Raw genomic sequence first — 10,201 nt, 5'->3', positions numbered from 1 at the left:
AATATAGAATATGTTTGACAATTATCCGATCAAATATTTTGAAGATATTTAAAATGTTGTATCAATCTCAACGGTTGACATTAAAACTTTAACTTGGGTCTCAATCGAGTATTTCTAACCCAGGAAAGTTAAACCCGTAAAGTAACATTTGGAAATTTGGTTTGGACAATTAGTAAAAAAACCAACACCATTTTTAATTCTTCCCCATTTTCATTTCGTAAAGGAAATAAATAAACGAACACAATATTTTTGCTAAATTATGAAATGTTTGATTTGTGACCTTTTGTACAAAGGCCTAAAAAATTAACGATTCTGATAATGAGAATAACTTGCATATTGACCAAACAAGTATCTAACGTCGTATTAATTTACTGATTGATCAATGTTTGAGTGCTGGGCACTAGCCAGTGCGTGTCGAGAGGCCATTATACAGCACATCAAAGTTCGTAAATGTATCGTGATCAAAGTTTATGTATTCGGTACATAATCGCTTTCCCCTTTCTTATCTGTGCAAACAAAATGCTGGAATAAGTCAGCATTGTTCTATCTCATCACTGGCAATCATGTCTTCCACAGAAAAAGGTTGTGGTGGATACAGAGGCACACAACCATGGTGACTAAATATTGGCAGATCGAGTGAAGCACTTGCAATCGACTTACATTCCTCGAGTGTTTCTGCATCCATTGATGAAACTTCCTGCAACACATGCGTCGTTTTGCTTAGATGACGATCAGGCACAGATATTTAAGAGCATACATTTTTCGGACATCTTGCTTTCGGTTGCATTGATTTAAGTTACGAGGCATAAGGCACTCCTCCACAAAGTGACACAGGGAAGTCCATAAACTATATGACTTCCTGCATTATCTTTCATCAGTTTTAGTTCATCTTTGAAACTATGCTGTTACCTTTGTATATGATTCCCGGATGTAGCCGACAAGTAGCAGTTTCATTTGCTGATTGGATGTACAACAATTGTTTCCATCAACTACATGTAATTGCTACATCAAAGGATAAAAAGAGCATCATCAATATGGAACTGACAGGATCAATGCATAAATAACTTGTTTTCGGTAAGTTGCAAGAACGAAAAACACAATCACTTTATAATCAATTTGTAAGCTCGTTACTTTCAACGGATGCCAATTACCAAAATTAATAAACAGATGAAGCTAAATTGATTAAGAATTTAAGGTAGATTGCTCACAATGTTTTTATCAGGAGAACTATTGTGATCCAATCCAATGCCAACCACTACCCTGTAGGTCTTCTGCATATCAGCTACAGCTACAGCCCAACCGAAGAAAACTCCCCAAACTTGGTCCGGGAGAGCAGATCTTCCATCCCCTGATATGTGGACTGCGGATTAGAATAAATACAAATTTCCACAAATATTCAACCATAAAGATGAGGATGCAATTAACTAAATGTGCCTCATCAACCGTACTCCAGCTTGGCAGTTTCCACCGGCGCCTGTCCAGGGTTGGGCCCTGGGATTTGACAGAGGACTTAAAAAGCCACCTGTCAAGAACTTGAAAAACATATTCCATCGCGCAAGAATAAAACGTTACACTAACCTGTGACTTCACAGACAAACCCATTGACATAGAGACCACTAAAATAAATTGGTTCAATTGGCAGTGCCTTATCTACCCCTGCAACAATGAATCAAGAAAATATTTGACAGGGAAGGAAGGCCCTACGGACAAATACACGCAAACAATGAGAGGTGAGAGACGTACAGTCCTCAAATGGAGGAAGGCCCCAATGCTCAGGTTGAAACTCCAACAGAGAATGAAGCACAGTATCCGCAAGGGAGGAAGAACCAGCAGCTTCACCACAGGATGGAATAGCCACTACCTCCATTCCGGCAGCATTGGCAGCTTTAACACCAACCCTGTTAAAATACATTGATTATATACACAAATACCCTGGCGGCACATGCTTAAATAAATCAGCATTGCATATATCCATGTATACCAACTTTTCTTGGCAGACAGGGAAACATGATGGACTATTGATAAAAATGAGACAAATTTAAGTTCAGATGTATATGTTTGTGATCAAATCCTACAATGAGTCTTCAATCACAAGGCAGTGAACTGCATCCACACCCATTTGCTTCGCTGCCTCTTCAAATCTATAAACAATTCGGAAACTATATTAGCATCGGTGAAAAGGAAAGTACAATGTATGTGAGGTGATACTTTCTTCTTGGCATGAAATTGATCAGGTCTTTGAACGTTTTCTAGGTTGAAAAGGGATGGGGATTTCCAAATTTCCGTTTGTATGCGTCCAAGGAAGCCTTGTATTTTCTGTGAATTCACTTACAAATATGGAGAGGGCTTCCCCGCTTTAACCTGGTCACTGCCAAGAATTACTGAAAACAGTTCCTTCCAACCTATAGTATACATATGATTAAACAGATTAATAACAAACAGAGGCATCACAGGTCATCCATTATGTTTCACAGATACTTGTATGAGAATAACGCAGAATGATAGGTAATCAGAAAAATTGGATCAAGGAATACAACAACAACAACAACAACAACAACAACAACAACAGATGTGGAACACTTCTTTGCCAAGTAAATTTCGACAAGAATAAGTTTTCTAACTGGTTTGGAAGCAGTAGATTCAGTATCAATTGAATCAGCTTCAGCTAGCCTTATTAAAGACTGTAATTCAGAAAATAACCGTAAAGTAGTAGGACAAACGCAGCAACACAATGTCTCGTCATTTCATTGCCAGCTTAGCACAAAGATATAACACTGGTTATTGTTAACAGTGAGGAAAATTGTACAAACCTCGATGGTGAGAGATTTTTGCATCTATGTATTCTCGTAAGGAGTTTGAAGCAAGAGCTATAGGTACTCCATGGTCATGGAAGTGTTTGATAAGGCGATTAGCACCAGGTAGAGCTTTCGCGTACATCCACCTGAAAGTATCACATTTTTTTTGCAAATGTGTTAAACAACAATTAATTGAGTGGCAACATGTAAATGGCACAAGGTCGTCCAAAAGCGCTTACTTTTCTTGGTATGGAATAGAGGCAAGAGTGAGACTTACTTTTCTTGGTACATGGGGATGATTTGTTGGACAAACTGATCAGGGGTGAATGGAAGATGATAGTCCTCAATAACCGAAACTGCCGAGTCTTTGAGTGTCATCCCCAACCTCTTCTTCTCCTCCCCTTCTGTGTCCAAAACTTTGCCATGGCGGGCCAAGAATTCCTCGAACACGCCCTTTGTTGCCCGCTCTGAGCCACATTCACACACACAAGCACACACTAATGAGTTAAGAGTTTGAAAATTAAGAAAAAAGAAAAAAACAAGAACAAGTCGGGAGGGGAGGAAATTTGAGACCTGTGTCCAAAAGGGTGCCATCCAAATCAAAAATAACAGCCAAAATCTTGGGTTTTGGGGTTTCTGCGGCTGCATTGTTGCACTCGCACCCACAGCAGTTCATGGTAATATTGGTGTATTGGTGTTGGTAGTGAGACAAGTGAGAAAACAAGGATTGAATTGGAATTGGAACTGGTTTTCCAGTGTTCAAGTATCTAAGTATATAAATATGCAGAAGGGGAGGCCAGATTGTTAATTGCAATTAAATTTAATTAACCCCCAATTAACTTTTGGGTGTAAACAAAGATGAGCATTCATTCGAATGCCATTGTGCTGAGAATTCAGTGCAAATTGAAGAAATAATTTCAGAGTTTCAGATTCTCTCTCTCTCTCTCTCGTGTTGTAAATTGTAGTTGCGCCAAGTAAACAATAGCCAAACTTGTGGTCATGAGAGGCTAAAATACCTTTATAAGTCTTTCCAGCTCTTAAAAATAATGAATAGCTGTGGCTTGCCAAACAATGTCGTATGGGTACAAGACCTGAAAGCGACTGCCGTCTACACTAATGTTTGTATAAAGTAAAAACTACGTCGTTATTAGGACAAGAAATACAATGCTAACACCAAGATTATAAGTAGAGTCACGTTTGAGATTGTTTGTTTAGGTCAATGTAGGAAGGGGATGGGAATCCGAACTTAGGACCATTATCATTAGGTGTATTCAATTGAGATTTTGAGAAATTTTAATTATTTTAATGAATTTTAGGGGTATTTCAATCAGGATTTTAAGATAGGTTAATAAAATTCTTAAAAGTCCGGGTGTATTTAATTATGATTTTAAAAAAGTTTATCACATTTCAGGTGTATTTAATTAAGAATTGATTTTAAATTTAAAAAAAAAAAAGTTCAGAAATTTGAGGGAATTAGAGAGATTTCATAGTGTATTTTAAGCATTAAAAAATCTCACATCTCTCCAATCAAAATCTTACATGGAATCTCTACAAATCAATTAAACTCAATTAAAATCCATGGATTTATAAATCTATTAAAATTTCTTAAAATCCTAATTGCGTACATCCCTAAAAGCAAGTTGGTTAAAATTGAGAAGATATAGAGGCACTGTTTGTGATTAGCAAATATTACCAAGATGAGTATAATTAAAAGGAAAACTAATGAAAATGATTTGAAAACTTTGAATTTAACGATAAGGTCAAAATAAAGAGTAAAGTGAATAGTATCAAAATTGACTTTTTAGTGTAAAAATGTGATTTTTCGTTAAAATGAATAGTACCAGGAGCTTTTCGTTAAAGTTCCATATATTAAATCATGTAAATTTGCACATAAGTACAATAAATACGAACAAAACTCAAAAAGAGTTGGCGTTTTCTTTTAAACAAAATGTAGGTGGCTGGCTTGCTATGCCAATTGATTCCATTGAATTCAAATCTTGATTAATCAACAAAACCACTGGATTAATTAACAAGAAAACAAATAGGTAACTGTTGCACGAAGCAGACACCAATACAAGTCCAGCGTGAACGTTAAAGTCCCCCATTCGGATTTGGATTGGACTCGATCGTTCCATAAACTTTGGGAATATATGAAAAGCATGTGGATACAACGACATCGTGGACGCACGAATCCATTCTTTATCACAAACCCGACTCCAAACCACACCTTTTTTTACCACTAGGATGCATGGACCTGTTCAAGCATCACAGAATCACTAGCGTAAAACTCCACAGCTTACGCCATTTGAGTGCTCGACGACAAGGACAGGCATTGACAGGACTAATACAAGTATCGGTGGTATGGGGGTTCAAACACATAGGTTTAGGGTTTACTCGTTCGATGCTCAAAACTCGGTGGAGAACAACAAAACTAGCGTACGCTGCCTTCAGAGGCGACCCATGTGAGCTCTAGTACTTGCAATACTCCCCCAATTCTTCTAAGGCAAGCAATCTTTATTGTTTCTCACTAGTCACTACAACTATAAACGCGACAACAAAGCAAGGAACAAGGAGCAAGAAGAACGGGTAGACTTTTCATATCACAGATTCAACACCGTACATAAAAGGCTTGTAGCAACAGTGAAACAAACTACACACGAGCACAAAATCCTCCCTCTGGGCTACGGCATGTTCACCAAAACAGAAAGTCACGCTAAGCAACTGTTTAATCCTCTATACTCCGTCCGACATAAACGAGTAGGAAAAGCTAGTGCAAAGCAGATAGGACTACATCCGGATACAATGCTATTATAAACCACACCACATAACATCGGACACAACTCAATAAAGGGGGAAAGAGAAGAGAGTAACTACAAAATAACACGGCAAACAACGAACGCCGGAATTTGTTCAGCACCAAAGTAAATGAGACTCAGGCCCATCCTTGGTCCATAATACACAGAGCATATCCTAAGATGCCACCTAAATCACTGCCACGTAAACAAAAGAGCAAAGTAGTCGTACATCAATATTACTCACAAACAGCTAAGAAATCTGTGAGTTTGCCTCTTCCAACTCGCCAACCTTGGCATTGCCATTCACCTTTTGGGAATCCTCTGCGGCAGAAATATGAGAGCAATAATAAGTATTAAAGACGATGCTTGGTATTTAAAAAACATAGATCAAGCATGTTATCCACCGACGAGTTTATTTAGAATTTTGTACTAGACTATTGATGACTTGACAGTGCATTTCTATACTAATATCTTTTAGCCCGTGCATAGTTTCTCTGTGACTGGTAGGACAGTTTCGAAAATAAGTAACACTTTGCAGAACTGGTGCATTAGCTATGACCACTTGAAGGAATTCACATAATGAACTACAAAACAAACAGGATCATTGCAATTCATCTAAATGCACCCAGAGAACAATCAAACGTTAGATAACATTTTGCTTAACTCTAGATATCATTTCAAAGCCTGTAAAACGAATATAACCCAGTTCTTTGAATGTAAATTATAAATGCATGCTTAATTTTACTTACTAAATGAAAAATATCATAAAATAAGATTGGAGGGAGCTCTTATATAAAGTGCTTGCTGAAAACTTGTTTTGTTATGAAACCGCCTCCACTAAGTCATAATTAGAGACATAAACTTTTGATTGTCAAGAATCAAGGCATACAACGTAAAACATCTGAGACGAAACCCACCCAACAACCAGGCAAGTTTCATAAATACAAAAGTTTTCCAACATACAGGTTTCTAAACCCAACAAGATTCCTCAAAATCAACTATGAAAAAGCTAATGTGATCATAGAATCTAAAAATGGAAAAAGAAACCACTGCCTGTACTAAAATATACTTGTTAATTTGTTTGCATAAGTCCTGCAAGAAGTACATATTTGACTTTTAAGATTTCTTTTCCATTACAATTTGGTTTCATTGGGTCTGAGCAACTGGTGAGTTGCAGAAAAAAACAGTCTCTGAAGGACAGCACCTGCACACTTATATTGGCCCAATGATAATTGTGACAACTTATTTGTCAGCAGAAAACATTTGGCCATAACTAACAACCAAAAGCAGATTATCAAATTCGGTCTAAATGAATAAAAGAAACAATTCCTTTGAAGAGTATTTGAATCAAAGCATCCATAGACATCAATTCAATAAGCATAAAATGGAGATATCATCTCTGCTAGAAATAATTGAAATATGATCTAGGTCTCGGATGGGCATTGAGTTTTAGAAAATTCTTCCACTACCTATTTATTTCTCTCCTTCAACGAAAAAACCCAGGAGTTCGAAAAGAAGGAAAGAAACCAAATTATACCAGTATTCCAAGCCATCACATTTAGGACCATTCTAAGGTGATGTATCTTGAAAAATATGAGTTAATAGTAAACAACATAGTTTCTCAACGAGCTTATGCAACCTTTCATGTCATTACTCTACAATAGTGGACAAGACTTCAGCCAATGTGAACATTTTCCCTCTAACAAGATAGTTCAAAAGTAGGCAAACACACATCACAAGCATAAGAATGGTAACAGCATGTAACTTTATAAATGCATCAACAAGAAAGCCTAGAAACACAATTATATTTAAAATCCAGTCAAATGAAGGCGTAGTATATACTGAAGCAAATCCTGAAATGGGCGGAAAGGAAAAAAAAGAGAGAGGGGAACTAATCTAATAAAAGAAACTAATCCTCTAAACTTTCATAGAGATGGGAATTGTGTGCATCATTAACTCCTGAAATTATTATTACTATTACCTCCATCTTCTGGATGGTCAGAAGTCCACAACGTGAGGTTGTCCCTTAAAAGCTGCATGATTAAGGTGCTATCTTTGTATGACTCCTCATTCGAAGAGTCAAGCTCAGCAATAGCTTCATCAAAAGCCATCTTTGCAAGGTGGCATGCACTGAAAAACAGTATCCACATCAAAAGAAGGGAATTTTGAGATAAACATAACAGTAATCAATCCCAAAATAGCGTCCTACAAACCTTTCTGGAGCATTCATGATCTCATAATAGAAGACTGAGAAATTCAGAGCCAGACCCAAACGGATGGGATGTGTGGAAGGCAACTCGGCCTCAGCAGTAGTGGTGGCAGTCTGCAAAGGCATCAATTTTAAGATAAATAAGCATTTTCCAGTGCCAGTGTTAATAGAGCATGAAAACCTAAGATGCCATTTTTTGCAGAAAAGAAATTGTGCCAACCTGCAGTGTATAAGCAATAGGGGAAAAGAAAAAGGACCTGGGCAAGTAACAGCAATGAAACAACAATTTGAGAGCATCATCAGAGAGAGAGAGAGAGAGAGAGAGAGAGAGAGAGAGAGAGAGAGAGAGTAACCTCGTATGCTTTCTTTGACTGTTCAGCAGCCTCTTTTTTATCGTCACCGCTCTTGAATTCTGCAAGATACCTATAATAATCTCCTTTCCTATAACCAAATTATTTTGATGTTAACATTTATTTACCTTCATGATGCCCATTTCAAAAACAATAGAAGAACAAATAAATAAATAATATCTCTTGGGTTTTGAAAAATATAGTCTCACATCTTATAATAGAAAACAGTTGATTCACCAACTGTAGCAGAAGGAATGAGATGCTCATCGATCACTGCCATGATATCACTACAAATGGTTGAGAGCTCTGATTCAACCTTCTGTCTATACTCCTTGAGTTGCTTCACATGAATCTCATTTCCTTTTGCTTCCTCTTTCTGTTCAATTGATGATAGGATCCTCCATGATGCGCGACGAGCACCAACAACATTCTTGTACCCAACAGAGAGCAAGTTTCTCTCTTCAACCGTCAATTCAACATCAAGATTTGCGACCTTCTTCATTGCATCAACCATCTCTGTTAAAATTTAGCAAAGAAATCACAAACAACATCTTATATTAGATTTAAGGTCCAGTAAAAAGGACCCACACTTTTCAACAAGGCAGAACCATGTTAGAGAGAGGCGAGCAATTGCTCTATTAAATCTGGAATAAGCAGATACAGGTAGGTTCAGTTTGAGTTTTGAAGCAATATGACTTGCTTAAAACAATTTCTTGGTCAAAATTGAAATTAGAGTTCTAATTAAAATTTTGAACACTTAGAATGGAAATCGATGAACTATGTTAATCGGTTAGGTCAGTGACCGACAAATAATCATGTGTCACAACCCGAGATATACTTCTAGAAAATAAAAGGTTGAGCAAAGGTTTATCTCCAAAAATTGCATCTTTTAATTGAAACAACTAAAGATAACGAGCTTAAAAATTACTCACTGATTTACTCAACCTAACCCAAATTCAATACACACATTACTTAGCCTCGGTTACTGCTTTAGTTTCCATCAAAAGAAAAACAACAAACACTTTCTGTAGCAGTAAGTTTTTGTATCAAATCAAAGAAGTAATTACAAAAAAAAAAAAAAAAAAAAAAAAAAAAAAACAGACAATACCAAGAAATCGAATGCACCAAAGATTTATAAAGCAATAACTGAGTATTTGACTGATTCCTAGTTCCAATCATCAGCATTAAACCATAAAATTAAACGAAAGACTCCCATTTCCCTCACTTTCTCACCAACCAAACACTAAATTTGCAAAATTAAGCGATTAAAAATAAAACAAAATTCCAGATAAATAATCACACTCAGTGTGAAACAGAAATACAAAAGTGTACGAAAGAAATAAGGGAGGAACCCTAACCATCGTATCGCTCTGCCTGCTCAGCGAGCTTGGCAAGGTAAGCGAAGTTTTCACGTTCAGTAGCGAGACCCATAGCGAATCGAATCTAGGGTTTTTGGCAGCCTACAGTTTGGGAGAATTTGGGGCTTCCGAATTTTCTTTCGATCTCACTCAAACTTCTAATTGTTTCCGCAAAGCATTTATACGGAACAAAATGGGGTCCAAGAATTACCCTTTATTATCATTTTAATTATTTTATTTTGTCCTCCCCTAAAAAAATTATTTATTTTGTCCTTACGTGGCAAGAATTGGGACTTCGAGTCACACGGCAAATGTCTTGGACTTGTGGGTTGTGGCCTATGCAAAGGTGCCACGTCTAAAAAGGACAAAAAAATGGTGTTTTCTTGGGACAGATTAGGATTTGCCAAGTAAGCTTCTAGGATTCACAAGGAGAGATTTTTTAGTATGAACGGAATACGGGATAGTATATCACATGTTACTATATAAATGGTGGGATATATGTTAAAAAGTTAATAACTTAAAAAGTAAAATTTCCCATGACTTATATAAAAACATGTGGTGTATCCAGTGACGAATCTACGTGAGGGCGAGGAGTGGCGGCCGCCCCTCCTCTCATCGGAAAACATGCCTAGGAACGCTAATTTAGCCCTTCCACTCTCGTTGGAAATGAGAATTCCCACTGCCAGTGGCCACG

General features: G+C 37.1%; 2 protein-coding genes across 2 annotated transcripts; both read right to left on the bottom strand.

Annotated features, from left to right (window-relative positions):
- Positions 1–426: 426 nt before the first annotated feature.
- Positions 427–3,471, bottom strand: LOC137740699 (bifunctional riboflavin kinase/FMN phosphatase-like). The gene is made up of 10 exons (XM_068480529.1): positions 3,369–3,471; positions 3,073–3,262; positions 2,811–2,941; positions 2,333–2,402; positions 2,076–2,141; positions 1,744–1,898; positions 1,579–1,656; positions 1,209–1,348; positions 910–1,002; positions 427–697 (listed from the first exon to the last, which is right to left on the bottom strand). Exons 1-10 carry the CDS (start codon positions 3,469–3,471, stop codon positions 533–535), a joined length of 1,191 nt encoding a protein of 396 aa, XP_068336630.1. The 3' UTR covers positions 427–532.
- Positions 3,472–5,640: 2,169 nt separating this feature from the next.
- LOC137739063 (14-3-3-like protein D) lies at positions 5,641–9,670 on the bottom strand. Its single transcript, XM_068478544.1, has 6 exons — positions 9,508–9,670; positions 8,359–8,665; positions 8,153–8,240; positions 7,804–7,913; positions 7,572–7,720; positions 5,641–5,911 (listed from the first exon to the last, which is right to left on the bottom strand). Exons 1-6 carry the CDS (start codon positions 9,578–9,580, stop codon positions 5,841–5,843), a joined length of 798 nt encoding a protein of 265 aa, XP_068334645.1. The 5' UTR covers positions 9,581–9,670; the 3' UTR covers positions 5,641–5,840.
- Positions 9,671–10,201: the final 531 nt, after the last annotated feature.

Source organism: Pyrus communis, chromosome 7, assembly GCF_963583255.1.
Source record: "Pyrus communis chromosome 7, drPyrComm1.1, whole genome shotgun sequence".
In the NCBI taxonomy this organism is placed as follows: Eukaryota; Viridiplantae; Streptophyta; class Magnoliopsida; order Rosales; family Rosaceae; genus Pyrus; species Pyrus communis.
This window is presented reverse-complemented; position numbering and strand designations above follow the sequence as displayed.

Bases quoted from the DNA above. Each gene is read 5' to 3' on its own strand.
- LOC137740699 (XM_068480529.1), bottom strand. From the start codon at position 3,471: ATGAACTGCTGTGGGTGCGAGTGCAACAATGCAGCCGCAGAAACCCCA. The intron at 2,942-3,072 runs GTAAGTCTCACT...TGATACTTTCAG, and splicing joins ATCCCCATGTACCAAGAAAA to GTGGATGTACGCGAAAGCTC. The intron at 1,899-2,075 runs GTAGGATTTGAT...GTATTTTAACAG, and splicing joins CTTGTGATTGAAGACTCATT to GGTTGGTGTTAAAGCTGCCA.
- LOC137739063 (XM_068478544.1), bottom strand. From the start codon at position 9,580: ATGGGTCTCGCTACTGAACGTGAAAACTTCGCTTACCTTGCCAAGCTC. The intron at 8,666-9,507 runs GTTAGGGTTCCT...AAATTTTAACAG, and splicing joins GCAGGCAGAGCGATACGATG to AGATGGTTGATGCAATGAAG. The intron at 8,241-8,358 runs GTGAGACTATAT...ATTTGGTTATAG, and splicing joins ACTGTTTTCTATTATAAGAT to GAAAGGAGATTATTATAGGT.